At 40.6% G+C, this 14641-nt stretch overlaps 1 protein-coding gene across 1 annotated transcript in view; it reads left to right on the plus strand.

Annotated features, from left to right (window-relative positions):
• The window catches only part of TTN (titin), a 277274-nt gene that overhangs the window by 90079 nt on the left and 172554 nt on the right, over positions 1 to 14641 (plus strand). Inside the window, exons 74-97 of the mRNA XM_027126990.1 lie at positions 74 to 352; positions 471 to 758; positions 880 to 1167; positions 1712 to 1993; positions 2254 to 2532; positions 2652 to 2933; positions 3081 to 3359; positions 3453 to 3740; positions 4719 to 4997; positions 5092 to 5370; positions 5472 to 5750; positions 5890 to 6177; positions 6321 to 6608; positions 7863 to 8144; positions 8365 to 8643; positions 9065 to 9346; positions 9463 to 9741; positions 10261 to 10548; positions 10660 to 10938; positions 11052 to 11330; positions 11420 to 11698; positions 12296 to 12583; positions 12720 to 13007; positions 13558 to 13848. Of these exons, the coding sequence (XP_026982791.1) occupies positions 74 to 352; positions 471 to 758; positions 880 to 1167; positions 1712 to 1993; positions 2254 to 2532; positions 2652 to 2933; positions 3081 to 3359; positions 3453 to 3740; positions 4719 to 4997; positions 5092 to 5370; positions 5472 to 5750; positions 5890 to 6177; positions 6321 to 6608; positions 7863 to 8144; positions 8365 to 8643; positions 9065 to 9346; positions 9463 to 9741; positions 10261 to 10548; positions 10660 to 10938; positions 11052 to 11330; positions 11420 to 11698; positions 12296 to 12583; positions 12720 to 13007; positions 13558 to 13848 (6792 nt within the window). The remainder of the gene's footprint in view (positions 1 to 73; positions 353 to 470; positions 759 to 879; positions 1168 to 1711; positions 1994 to 2253; positions 2533 to 2651; positions 2934 to 3080; positions 3360 to 3452; positions 3741 to 4718; positions 4998 to 5091; positions 5371 to 5471; positions 5751 to 5889; positions 6178 to 6320; positions 6609 to 7862; positions 8145 to 8364; positions 8644 to 9064; positions 9347 to 9462; positions 9742 to 10260; positions 10549 to 10659; positions 10939 to 11051; positions 11331 to 11419; positions 11699 to 12295; positions 12584 to 12719; positions 13008 to 13557; positions 13849 to 14641) is intronic.

Consider the following 14641-nt stretch of genomic DNA (forward strand, 5'->3'; position numbering starts at 1 on the left):
TTGTCTAACATGAGGCATGGTTTGTGTGCTTTTCTTTAATTCCAGTTGCTGACTGTGAATCTTTCTTCTTTAGAACCACCTTATTTTGTTACGGAACTGAAGCCTCTGGAGGCATCAGTTGGAGATTCGGTTTCTTTACAATGCCAAGTTGCTGGGACACCAGAAGTTACAGTGTCTTGGTACAAAGGCGATACCAAGTTACGGTCAACTCCTGAATACAGGACCTATTTTACAAACAATGTGGCCACACTTGTTTTTAATAAAGTGAACATCAATGACAGTGGAGAGTACACATGTAAAGCAGAAAACAGTATAGGGACTGCTTCTTCTAAGGCTGTCTTCAGAATTCAAGGTGATGATATTATTTTAGAAATTAAGAAGTTTCTTTTTTCCTTGTCTTCACTCTTATCTTTATGGGGAAATTTTTATTTCATCTACTAATGCCTCAAGTATTACTTGTCTTCCAACAGAGTCCCAGCGCCCACCTTCCTTTGCAAGGCAATTGAAGGATATCGAACAGACTGTTGGGTTACCAGTTACCCTCACTTGTCGACTGAATGGCTCCGCACCCATCCAAGTGTGCTGGTATAGAGATGGGGTACTTTTACGAGATGATGAAAATCTACAGACATCATTTGTAGATAATGTGGCAACTTTAAAAATTTTGCAAACAGACTTGAGTCACTCTGGCCAATACTCCTGCTCAGCTTCTAATTCACTTGGAACAGCATCTTCCAGTGCTAGACTGACAGCAAGAGGTTTGTTCCTATGTTACTCTCTCTCTTTGCAAACCATGACTTCTTAGTCATTGTCAAAGTAGAAACGGCCAATAAAAAAGAGAAAAAAAAACCCATGTTGCCTTTTCTTCTCATCTTTCAGAACCTAAGAAATCTCCCTTCTTTGACATCAAGCCTGTATCTATAGATATTATTGCTGGGGAAAGTGCTGACTTTGAGTGTCATGTTACTGGTGCTCAACCAATGCGAATTACTTGGTCAAAAGATAACAAGGAAATCCGTCCTGGAGGAAATTACACAATTACATGTGTGGGAAACACTCCCCATTTGAGAATTCTTAAAGTAGGCAAAGGAGACTCTGGTCAATATACTTGCCAAGCAACCAACGATGTTGGCAAAGACATGTGCTCAGCTCAACTCAGTGTAAAAGGTATCTTCACATGGCATTTACCAATATTGTTCTTTCCCATGTTGTGTAATTTTCTTTGAAAAGTTTCTTTAGTTTGTAAATGTTCGGGATAAAGTAACTGGATCATGTTGGAATTTGTATGTTAGTGGTGGAGGCAACATTCATCGAAGTTCTGTTTTCTCTTTATTTTGTTCTTTAAGTTAGTGTATCTCTAAGAGTAGTCTTATCAGAGGGTTGTTTAATTGAAATTTGTTAAATGTTGTTTCAACTCTCTCTTTTTTCACTCTTTCCTATTATGTGGCATTCTGACTTACCATTTTGATCAAATACCTCTATAATACATTAACTTACATGTTTTAGTTTCCGTATCCAAACTACAAAGATTAACTTGCCAATTAAATTCTCTATTAAAAATATTAAAAGTTTATTTAATAGAAAAGATAAATATATTTTACCACAGAACTCTCAGAAAGTGCATATATTCTTACTAATAAACCAGATTAAAAATGTATTTATGGACTCTTCAGCTACAAACGTAAGCTGTTTTTTTCCTTTGACTTACTAGAACCTCCAAAGTTTGTTAAGAAATTAGAAGCTTCAAAAGTTGCAAAGCAGGGAGAATCCATCAAACTGGAATGTAAAATAAGCGGTTCCCCGGAAATCAAAGTTTTGTGGTTCCGAAATGACGGTGAACTTCATGAAAGTTGGAAATACAACATGTCATTCATGGATTCTGTGGCATCGCTCACCATCAATGAAGCCAGCACAGAGGATAGTGGGGACTATATCTGTGAAGCCCATAATGGTGTTGGGGACGCCAGCTGCAGCACAGCCCTGACGATTAAAGGTTAGACATGCTAAGCTGCTTTCTTTCTTCCTTCTCCTCTGATCTGGATTCTTTCTCAGCAATGTTCTGAGCTCCAAAATAAAAAGGCTAGTTAAGGGGATTTGCTTGCAATTCTTAAACTAGTTTTTATGACTAGTCATTTCTTATGTTAGTATACTGTCATATGGTCACACCGGGCACTCAACGATTTAGACTCTAAAATATTTTTTCCCTTTCATTAGGCAAATGCTCTCATTGCTTATCTTCTTTTCTTCTGGTAGCACCTCCTGTTTTCACCCAGAAGCCTTCTCCAGTAGGAGCCCTTAAAGGTTCTGATGTTATCTTCCAATGTGAAATTTCGGGAACCCCCCCATTTGAAGTGGTGTGGGTTAAAGATCGCAAGCAAGTTCGGAGCAGCAAGAAATTTAAAATCACTTCGAAAAATTTTGATACAAGTCTCCACATCCTTAATCTGGAAGCTGCCGATGTAGGAGAATATCACTGCAAAGCTGCTAATGAGGTGGGAAGTGACACGTGTGTTTGCACTGTCAAGTTCAAAGGTTTGTATCCATGGGAACAAAAATATTTATCTCTTGCTTTCATCTTTTCTTGCTTGACCAATAATGTATGTGGCTGTGATTCTCATCTTCTTTCTCTAACCACAAATTTCTTTCATTAGAACCCCCACGGTTTGTGAAGAAGCTAAGTGACACCTCAACCCTCGCTGGGGATGCTGTTGAGTTACGGGCCGTAGTGGAAGGCTTCCAGCCCATTGCTGTCGTCTGGCTGAAAGATAAAGGTGACATTATCAGAGAGAGTGAAAACACTAGGATTTCATTCATTGATAACGTTGCAACACTCCAACTTGGAAGCCCAGAAGCATCTAACTCTGGAAAATATGTGTGCCAGATCAGAAATGATGCCGGAATGAGAGAGTGTTCAGCAGTCTTGACTGTCCTAGGTTAGTAACAAAATACAGCCTGAGAAAAAAATCAGGTTGATTGACCCATGATCATTGCCTGCACATATTACTCTTAGCCAATAATATACTGATTACACTCTTAGTTTGAAAGAAGACTTTGTGTTCAATGCAATATACTTCTTTCAGAACCAGCCAGAATTATAGAGAAACCAGAACCCATGACTGTCACTACCGGAAATCCTTTTGCATTAGAGTGTGCAGTGGCTGGGACACCAGAACTTTCAGCCAAGTGGTTCAAAGATGGGAGAGAATTATCTGCAGACAGCAAACATCACATCACATTCATCAACAAAGTGGCTTCACTTAAAATCCCTTGTGCAGAAATGAGTGACAAGGGGTTATATAGCTTTGAAGTGAAAAACAGTGTTGGTAAAAGTAACTGCACTGTGTCTGTCCATGTTTCGGGTGAGTAGTATGAGGTTTTTGTGAATATACCCTTTTTCCTGGGGTAGAAAATAAGGCTTCTCTTTCAACGGAAAACTACCCTTCTCCACGTAGATCGAGTCGTGCCTCCTTCCTTCATCCGCAAGTTGAAGGACACCAACGCCATCCTGGGGGCCTCGGCGGTTTTGGAGTGCAGAGTCTCCGGCTCCGCGCCCATCTCCGTGGGCTGGTTTCAGGATGGAAATGAGATCGTTAGTGGGCCTAAATGCCAGTCCAGCTTTTCGGAAAACGTCTGTACTTTGAATCTGAGCTTCTTGGAGCCCTCTGATACAGGCACATACACGTGCGTGGCCACCAACGTGGCTGGGTCAGACGAATGCTCGGCCGTCCTGACTGTCCAAGGTCAGTGCACAGGCACCAGGCTGCTGCTTGACTTAGTGACTGCCTCACAGGGGATTTCTTTATTTTGTCTTCGTGTGTAGTCTTTTTTTTGTTTGTTTGTTTGTTTTTTAACATCTTTATTGGGGTATAGTTGCTTTACAATGGTGTGTTAGTTTTTGCTTTATAACAAAGTGAATCAGTTATACATTTACATATGTTCCCATATCTCTTCCCTCTTGCATCTCCCTCCCTCCCACCCTCCTTATCCCACCCCTCCAGGCGGTCACAAAGCACCGAGCTGATATCCCTGTGCTATGCGGCTGCTTCCCACTAGCTATGTACCTTACGTTTGGTAGTGTATATATGTCCATGCCTCTCTCTCGCTTTGTCACAGTTCACCCTTCCCCCTCCCCATATCCTCAAGTCCGTTCTCCAGTAGGTCTGTGTCTTTATTCCTGTCTTACCCCTAGGTTCTTCATGACATTTTTTTCCCTTAAATTCCATATATATGTGTTAGCATAAGGTATTTGTCTTTCTCTTTCTGCCTTACTTCACTCTGTATGGCAGACTCTAGGTCTATCCACCTCATTACTTCGTGTGTAGTCTTTTTTATTATTATTAATTAATTTATTATTTTTGACTGTGTTGGGTCTTCGTTTCTGTGCGAGGGCTTTCTCTAGTTGTGGCAAGCGGGGGCCACTCTTCAATCATGGTGTGCGGGCCTCTCACTATCCTGGCCTCTCTTGTTGTGGAGCACAGGCTCCAGATGCACAAGCTCAGTAGTTGTGGCTCACGGGCCTAGTTGCTCCACGGCATGTGGGATCTTCCCAGACCAGGGCTCAAACCCGTGTGGCCTGCATTGGCAGGCAGATTCTCAACCACTGCGCCACCCGGGAAGCCCTCGTGTGTAGTCTTAATTCCCTTTTCTTCAAGGAGCAAAAGCACTGCTCAATTGGATTTCTTTTTTCTCTTGATCTCCCCCACTCCTGGGGTATCTAGAACCACCATCTTTTGAACAAGCCCCTGATTCTTTGGAAGTTCTCCCTGGAATGAGCCTCACATTCACCAGTGTCATTAGAGGCACCCCGCCTTTCAAGGTCAAATGGTTTAAAGGCAGCAGGGAACTCGTGTCAGGGGAGTCATGCAGCATCTCTCTGGAAGATTTTGTCACAGAACTGGAATTGTTTGAGGTGGAGCCATTGCAAAGCGGGGAATATTCTTGCCTCGTGGCTAACGACGCTGGCAGTGCTTCCTGTACCACGCATCTTTTTGTGAAAGGTTTGCTCTTTTCTCCAAAACATGTATCTTTAGCATTCTTTTCTGATTCTTTATTTGAAGATGCCACTTCTGCCCTGCTGTTTTCTCCTTATAGAACCAGCCACCTTTGTGAAAAGATTGGCTGATTTCAGCGTCGAGACAGGAAACCCCATCGTTCTCGAGGCCACGTTTACCGGCACACCTCCCATCTCGGTGAGCTGGATGAAGAATGAGTTCCCCCTTACACAATCTCGGAATTGCAGCATTACCATGACGGAAAAATCTACGATCCTAGAAATTCTTGATAGCACAATAGAGGATTATGCACAATACAGTTGCCTCATAGAAAATGAGGCCGGTCAAGATATTTGTGAAGCGCTGGTATCTGTCTTAGGTATGTTGACAGTTACCTCTTCTTATTGCTCTCTTTTCTTTCTTTTAATACATCCTCTTTTAGCTAGTATGATTGATTGATTACCATCCTTTCTACCTCAGAACCACCTTATTTTATTGAGCCTCTGGAACACATGGAAGCAGCCATCGGAGAACCTGTAACTTTACAGTGTAAAGTGGATGGAACCCCAGAAATTAGAATTTCTTGGTATAAAGAACACACAAAGCTACGATCGGCTCCTGCGTATAAAATGCAATTCAGAAATAATGTTGCCTCCTTAGTAATCAACAAAGTGGATCCCAGTGACGTAGGAGAATACACGTGCAAGGCTGAAAACAGCGTGGGGGCAGTGGCTTCCTCAGCTGTGCTCGTTATCAAAGGTGATGATCGTTCTCCTAACAAGTCTTGCTGTGTGTTGACAGATCCACTTTCTTAAAAACGTCACACTGTTAATGGGTTGAAGTATGCTGCGGGTGTTTTCTCTCTTGTAAATAAGGATTGTCTGTGACTCCCTTCCAGAGCGCAAACTTCCACCTTCCTTTGCAAGAAAACTGAAGGATGTTCAGGAGACCCTTGGCTTCCCAGTTGCATTTGAATGTCGCATCAATGGCTCAGAACCTCTTCAAGTGTCTTGGTACAAAGATGGGGTGCTTTTGAAAGACGATGCTAATTTGCAAACATCTTTTGTTCATAATGTAGCAACTCTTCAGATTTTGCAAACTGACCAGAGCCATGTTGGTCAGTACAATTGCTCTGCTTCTAATCCTCTTGGGACAGCTTCATCCAGTGCGAAGCTCATCCTCTTAGGTGGGTAGCTCATCACATTACCCTCTTCATCATAAAGCAGTTTCACTGCTCCGGGCCACCAAAGGTCTGGTGCCACTTAGTTTCTGCTCCACGTCTGGGAGCATGAAAACTGAAGTCACCATGTTGGTCTTCATTCTTTTCAGACCATGAAGTGCCTCCTTTCTTTGATCTAAAGCCTGTGTCAGTAGATCTTGCTCTTGGAGAAAGTGGTTCTTTTAAATGTCACATAACTGGAACTGCACCAATCAAGATCACTTGGGCCAAAGATAACCGAGAGATTCGCCCTGGAGGCAACTACAAGATGACTTTGGTTGAAAATACTGCCACTCTGACGGTTCTCAAAGTAGGCAAAGTCGATGCTGGGCAATACACCTGCTATGCAAGCAACGTCGCTGGAAAAGACTCTTGTTCTGCTCATCTGGGTGTACAAGGTACTTGTTCAAGTGAAATAGTAAGGTCTCATTTCAACATCTGAAAATATAGGAGAAAGCGTGTGCTTGAAAGATACGTTTAGGACTATGGTCTAGGAATTGGAAGTGATTGAATAGATCCAGGGTCTTCTAAGTGGGAGCAAGTTTTTTATAATGTTTATTTAATAAAATATAAAACTGGTCAAACATGGACTGAAGGTCCATTTTCAAAGGCTGAAATTGCAAGAAAACCCAAGTTTGAAAGAAATTATCTTAGGACAATAAAAGGAAGTTGTCTCGAATGACTTACTTTCCACATTAGTTTATAAATTAATGGATTTTGTTCCTCGAGGGGCTAGCAGAGCCCCAAACTATCAAGCCCTTCAAGAAGAGTCAGATTGTGTCAACTTCTTTTCCTCTACTAGCTCCACTTAAATAACAATGGAAGCCAGGGGACTGGGGAGTACATCAATATCTGACATCATGGAAGGCAACCATGTCTCTCTGTAGCATGTTCAAGGCTGCTGTGGTCAGAAATCAAACATTTAACTCAATGAGCTGCTGGTCTAACCCATGAGAGCATTTTTAAGGGTTTTAATGGTGATAGTTTATAAATAACTTCAAATTAAAACAGAGTTAGATTTAGCAGCCCACGTGCTCTGTGATATATCGCTAATTATTTTTATCTCCCTAAACTTGAATTTTTTGATTGAGTTAATGAAGAAAGCGATCGCTCTCCCCACTTCAAAGGGATATTATGAAGGTTGAAGAAATATCTATTTAAGGCCTATAAGAGAAAATAGCACTTTAAAATATTAAGATATCTAACCCAATTTTGCTACTCTGACTCTTCATGGTACATAACTGATATCTTTGCAGCCACAGGAAATAGACCGTCCTGCACTGGTTCACGTACAAGAAAGTAATCAAACTCTCTCAAATCCCTGTAAACCGTAGTGTGATTTCACCAACAGATACACACTCTGACTGTGATCTTGCACAAAGTGATTCTTTTGCTGGTAGGAGGATTGCACAAAAGGGATAAATGTCTCTTCCTCTTTCCTTTTGCAATAATATTTGATGTGGGTGCTTACAAAAATAAATATATTTTATAGGAATTTTCTAGTTAAGTTTCACCTAACTATTCTTCCTTGAACCGCAGCAAATAAATTTGTCTTCCAGAGCTAAAGACCTCTCTGTTTGATTTTTCACTTCATCCTGAATTATACGTGTCTTCCCTTCTCTTCCCTTGTGTTTTCTGTCTTGCTTCCATAGAACCCCCCAGGTTCATTAAGAAGCTAGAACCTTCAAGAATCATGAAACAAGGTGAATCTACAAGATATGAATGTAAAGTAGGAGGGTCTCCAGAAATCAAAGTTTTATGGTATAAGGACGAGACTGAAATTCAAGAGAGCAGTAAATTCAGAATGTCATTCCATGACTCGGTGGCGGTATTGGAAATGCACGCTCTCAGTGTAGAAGACAGCGGAGACTACACATGCGAGGCCCGCAACGCAGCGGGCAGAGCAAGCAGCAGCACCACCTTAAAAGTTAAAGGTCAGCTCCTACCCTTCTTTCATGTTTTTCACGTTAACTTCCTCCTAGTTGTCCTCTCAATTCCCTGTTTGACTCTCCGTCGAGGTTCTAAAAATTTTAAAGGACACAATAGAAAATCGAGTGTAGTGTTCTCTCTCTATGGTGGAATGGAAAACTGATTCTTACTTGTAACTACATAGTTACAGAACACATCCTAATGTTCCTTTTTTCCTAATTTTAGAACCACCCGTTTTCCGCAAAAAGCCTCGTCCCGTTGAGACACTGGAAGGAGCTGATGTTCACCTTGAATGTGAGCTTCAGGGCACCCCCCCGTTTCAAGTTTCTTGGCATAAAGACAAGAGAGAACTTAGGAGTGGCAAGAAGTACAAGATAATGTCTGAGAACTTCCTGACGAGTATTCACATCCTGAGCGTCAGTGCTGCAGACGTTGGGGAATATCAGTGTAAAGCCACGAACGACGTGGGGGGAGACACCTGTGTTGGTTCCATCACTCTGAAAGGTTAGAGTGACTCCATCCTCTTCTGCTTACAGTTTTCCTTCTAACTTTAATACCCTGTTGGCCCCTCAGCTCTTGCCCCATCCTTTACCACTAGCTGTCTTGTACTTTTCCCCTCTCTCCTTTCTAAATCCTTTTATAGTTAGTGCGCATCCCATTTCTAAATCCTACTAATTACCCTTTTAGACAATTTTGCCAGTAGGTTTTGATTGGATTTAGAAAGCTAGAGAGGCCAAGATGTTCGACTCTTTCTGCTTAGTACAAACTCTAATGCATCTCTGCTCCCATTCACCAAAAATGCCTCTTCTTTAAGAAATAGAAACAACACATGATCACCAGTTTGATTCCTAGCATTGATAGCTTTGAGGGAAATACCCATCGCCCCACACATTTTAAATCCCTGATTTTGCCTCTTTTTCATCAGCACCACCAAGATTTGTGAAGAAGCCCAGTGACATTTCTGCCATCGTTGGTGAAGAAGTTCAGCTTCAGGCTGCTATTGAAGGCGCTGAGCCCATTTCCGTGGTGTGGTTCAAAGACAAGGGGGAGATGGTCAGAGAAAGTGACAATATATGGATCTCTTATTCAGAAAACATTGCAACCCTCCAGTTTTCAAGAGTGGAAACAGCCAATGCCGGGAAATACACCTGTCAGATCAAAAACGATGCCGGAATGCAAGAGTGCTTCGCCACGGTGTCCATCCTCGGTTAGTGCAGATAGAATGTCATCATGAATAGAAGGCACGCACTTACCAGTACTCGTGTCTTCTTTAGTTTTTCAATGTGATTTTAACATTTGAAAACAATTTACATCTCGTTCCAGAGCCTGCAGCAATTGTCGAAAAGCCAGAATCCATAAAAGTGACCACGGGAGACACCTGTACCTTGGAGTGCATGGTCACTGGCACACCCGAACTCACTACTAAGTGGTTTAAGGATGCAAAAGAGCTGACAAGTGATAGCAAATACAAAATAAGCTTCTTCAACAAAATATCTGGCCTTAAGATTATTAACGTGGCCCCCAGTGACAGTGGGGTGTACAGTTTTGAGGTGCAAAACCCTGTGGGCAAAGACAGCTGCACAGCCTCAGTTCATGTTTCAGGTTGGTTGGTTGGGCTTTTGTTTCAATGTTATTATAGTATAGTTCCTGGTTTGCATACGTGTGTATAAGAAACTCCACATTCTACAGCGTGACATGAGTCTGACATCCTCTGAATCAGCAAAATCAGAGGTAATAGACCTATAGAGTTAGAAGAAAACCAAGTCCAAAAGTTCTATCCCTTTCTTCTGGAGGAATTTCCACAATTCAGGGTGGTAGGAGTAACACTTAATCCCTGGATAAGGAATAAGGATATGTAGTCTTCTACTGTCACTTATGCTGGAGTAATTCTCCACATAATGATTCACAGCAAAGAGAGACCAAAATTCCTAATAAGTCAACTAGCACGTCTTGTCCACTGATTCTCAAGGCTTTCCATGGTGTGACCCCACTGGGGACTCTGTGATATCGTCACAGAAGAGCCAAATGGATCTAGGCATATTCCATCAAAAAGACAATAATTCTCTCTTCAAATCATTTTATAACTGATGTCCTTGTTTGTTTGATTTTTATCACATTCAGACCGAATTGTGCCTCCTTCATTCACAAGAAAATTGAAAGAGACAAATGGTCTGTCTGGTTCCTCAGTGGTAATGGAGTGTAAAGTCTATGGATCACCTCCAATCTCCGTCTCCTGGTTCCATGAAGGAAACGAGATCAGCAGTGGAAGGAAGTACCAGACCACCCTGACGGATAACACTTGTGCCTTAACTGTGAACATGCTGGAAGACTCGGACACCGGCGACTACACATGTATAGCTACTAATGTGGCTGGTTCTGATGAGTGCAGTGCTCCTTTGACTGTGAGAGGTCAGCTAAAAATAACAGCAAAATAGAATTGCGTTTCATTATTTAGTCAACATTTTTGTCATCAGAATTCAAAAGTAGTAAACTTTTTCCGGTATGTGCTTTTTTGTTTAGAACCACCATCTTTTGTTCAGAAACCTGATCCCATGGATGTTTTAACTGGAGCAAATGTAACTTTCACAAGCCTTGTAAAAGGAACACCCCCATTCAGTGTCAGCTGGTTCAAGGGTAGCAGTGAACTAGTACCAGGGGACAGATGTAATGTGTCTTTGGAGGATTCAGTTGCTGAACTGGAGCTGTTTGATGTAGATACATCACAAAGTGGAGAATATACCTGCATCGTTAGTAATGAAGCTGGCAAAGCTTCTTGTACAACACATCTGTATGTAAAAGGTTTGTTTGACTGCCATTCTGCATTTTTACAATTAATATACATGAAGTAATAGGTGTGCCTGTATCTGTGTGTGTATGTGCTTTATTTCATGTTTTCAATTTGCCTGCTACAGCCCCAGCCAAATTTGTGAAGAAGCTCAATGATTACAGCCTAGAGAAAGGAAAACCCCTGATCCTAGAGGGCACGTATACTGGAACTCTTCCCATTTCAGTTACGTGGAAGAAAAATGGCACAAATATAACTCCTTCTCAGAGGTGTCATATAACCACAACTGAAAAATCTGCAATCCTGGAAATTCCAAGCAGCACAGTGGAGGATGCAGGACAGTACAACTGCTACATTGAAAACGCTTCCGGGAAAGACTCCTGTTCAGCACAAATCCTGATACTAGGTGTGTTATGATTGCACATTCGTGTCTTTATATACAAATAACCATCCTGGCATGTCTCCTTCATGACTGGTTATCTCTCTTGGCTGCAGAACCACCATATTTTGTCAAGCAGTTGGAGCCTGTGAAGGTGACCATTGGAGATTCTGCCTCTTTGCAATGCCAACTTGCTGGGACCCCTGAAATTGGGGTGTCCTGGTATAAAGGAGATACGAAATTGAGACCCACGACTACCTACAAAATGCATTTTAGGAACAATGTTGCTACACTGGTTTTCAACCAGGTTGATAGTAATGACAGTGGAGAATATATCTGCAGGGCTGAAAACAGTGTGGGAGAAGTTTCTTCATCAACTTTCCTGACTGTTCAAGGTGATTGCAATATTTTTTAAGTGAATGAATGTGTTTCTTTTGAACAAGATTTAAAATATCTGGCGAGGGTCTTCTTTTTAGGAAAAATCTTCCCAAATGCAAAACTTTCTTTTTAAGTAGTTCTGCCTACAAATTAGCAGTTTCTCTTTTTTGATCACCTTTACAGAGAGAGATAAAATGACTAATCTTCAGTTGGAAGGATCATGTCATCATTTGTCTCTATAATTAAATCTTTCAGAAAAATGAGTAACCATATTTTTTTAAATTCCACCCATGGGTGTCTCATGCAGATTGCTAGAAAGCAGTCTTAAAAAGTAAGAAAATCTGCTACATGCCAGAGATGTACCTTAAGCCAATCAGTTTCTCTGCTGGCTTACATATTTTTACACCTACCATGCGTCAGCGTGGCATCAAAGTAAAACTTTTGCTCCAAAAATTTACCTGCTTTTCTTTGAGTCCAAGTTAATTCAGGATATGTGAATACCTCCTGATACTTTCATAGGAATCCCATTATTTATATAACAATAATTGTGAGAAGACTATTCAATAAATTCAAAATGTCCAAAAGTATTCATTACTTTAATTCTATTCCTACAGAGGAAAAACTTCCACCGTCGTTTTCTCGACAGTTGAGAGATGTTCAAGAAACGGTCGGGCTGCCAGTTATTTTTGAGTGTGCTGTCAGTGGATCAGAACCTATCTCGGTGTCTTGGTTTAAAGATGGCAAGCCGTTGAAAGACGGCCCCAATGTACAAACATCATTTTTAGATAATGTAGCCACTCTCAATATTTTTCAAACAGATCGGAGTTTTGCAGGCCAGTATTCTTGCACAGCTACAAATCCTATAGGTTCTGCTTCTTCCAGTGCCAGACTCATTCTCACAGGTGTGTGGATTCTTAAATTTCTATTTCTATAATTAAATTTTTTATAACCAAATTTGAAATTAGAGGAAGATGATTTGTGTGAACTGGGATGGTCAGGTATGGAGCCTGAAACCATGTCTTTCTGCTCTCCTCTCAGAGGGGAAGAACCCGCCCTTCTTTGACATCCCTCTTGCCCCTGTGGATGCTGTGGTGGGAGACAGTGCGGACTTTGAGTGCCACGTGACTGGGACACAACCAATAAAGGTCACCTGGGCCAAAGACAACAGACAGATCCAAAGTGGCGGAAACTATCAGATTAGTTATCTGGAAAACAGTGCCCACCTGACAATCCTGAAAGTAGACAAAGGAGACTCTGGACAGTATACGTGCTATGCTGTCAATGAAGTGGGAGAGGACTCCTGCATGGCTCAGCTCAATATAAAAGGTATCTTTGTATATCACATCCTAAGGGTGCGGTTTTATTAGGACAGGTGAAATTTAGCACATTTTTAAACCACTGACATAAAAATGTTTCAGAAGAAATAAGTTTCTCTAGAGAAAAGGTGATCTTTTAAAATCTGTATTTCTCTAAGTTTTTATATATCCTACATAACCATAAGACCACTCCTTCCCCCGCTTTTTTCTTTTTTTTTTTAACAAATGTCTGGTTCTGTAAATGACCATAAGTTATTCTTATCATCCATCCCATAAATCAGAGAACAGTTTAAAATAAGCTTGTGAAAATAAAAGAAAAAAAACCCACAATATTGTAAATCAACTATATGCCAATGTAAAATAAAAAAATTGTTTTAATTTAAAAATAAAATAAGCTTGTGGAAAGAGGCCAAAATGTTTAGGAACATTACACTGATATGGTGTATTCAGTTGGTCAGCATTGACTTTGAACTTAAAATATGACTTTTCTTTCTTGAAAAGCCTCCTACTAGTAACCTACTTCTGGATTCCACTTCATATATCCTTGAACTTTCTTACAGAGCGGCTAATTCCACCAACTTTCACTAAAAAACTCTCGGAGACAGTAGAAGAAACAGAAAGGAACTCTTTCAAACTCGAGGGCCGTGTTGCTGGTTCCCAGCCTATTTCTGTCGCTTGGTACAAAAATAACGTAGAGATCCATCCAACGTCTAACTGTGAAATCACATTCAAGAACAACACACTTCTGCTGCAAGTCAAGAAGGCAAGCATGGACGACGCTGGTTTGTACACGTGCAAAGTGTGGAATGATGCAGGCTCTGCTCTGTGTACATCTTCAGTCGTCATCAAAGGTAAGTCACCTTCAGAGCCCCTGGCATGATGTGTTTTTCTTTACTGCCTTATTAGACAGCCATGTGTGTTTCTTCTGACATCTCGACCAAGTAAGTTATAACAGATGTGAATATATATTATTTAATTGGCTTGCCACAATTCCACATATGTTTACTAAAAAATATACATTAGTTGTAATTTAATTATGTGGCCCAGGAAAGTAGGTGTCATATAATAAATGGACTGTACCTTAGCTTGTAAATCACATCTCGAAATTCTCTCAGGTAGTTAGAAGTCTAAGTCTACTTTGAAATTCATACATAAGTGACATATAAATTTTTATGAGGCACATTTGTTTTGAAATTTTTAAAAATTTTCATCATTGAATATTGCATTACCTTTGCTTATTATGAGTTCTATCACATTCTGAAACATTCTCTTTTCTAAGGATATTTCTAAAGGATTATTGTCTGACATATATTGCCCAAAGCTTTTAGCCTATAAATGAATATTAACCTCATACAAAAGTGTAAAATTTGCTCAGAAAGAAAAAAAAAAATGGGTGGAAAGATGTTGCATATCATTATGAATACACAGTCATAGCTTGAGGCAAAGAAATAGACTGTATTGTTTAAGGAGATCTTCTCAATCTGATCCTCTAACCATAATGGCTTCATCCATATAACTTTTCTTTCTTTTTTTTTTTCTTAACATCTTTATTGGAGTATAATTGCTTTACAATGGTGTGTTAGTTTCTGCTGTATAACAAAGTGAATCAGCTATACACATATATATATATCCTCATATCTCCTC

The sequence above is a fragment of the Aethalodelphis obliquidens genome, unplaced genomic scaffold (assembly GCF_003676395.1).
Source record: "Aethalodelphis obliquidens isolate GAN/ISIS:26980383/991018 unplaced genomic scaffold, ASM367639v1 scaffold2, whole genome shotgun sequence".
NCBI lineage: Eukaryota > Metazoa > Chordata > Mammalia > Artiodactyla > Delphinidae > Aethalodelphis > Aethalodelphis obliquidens.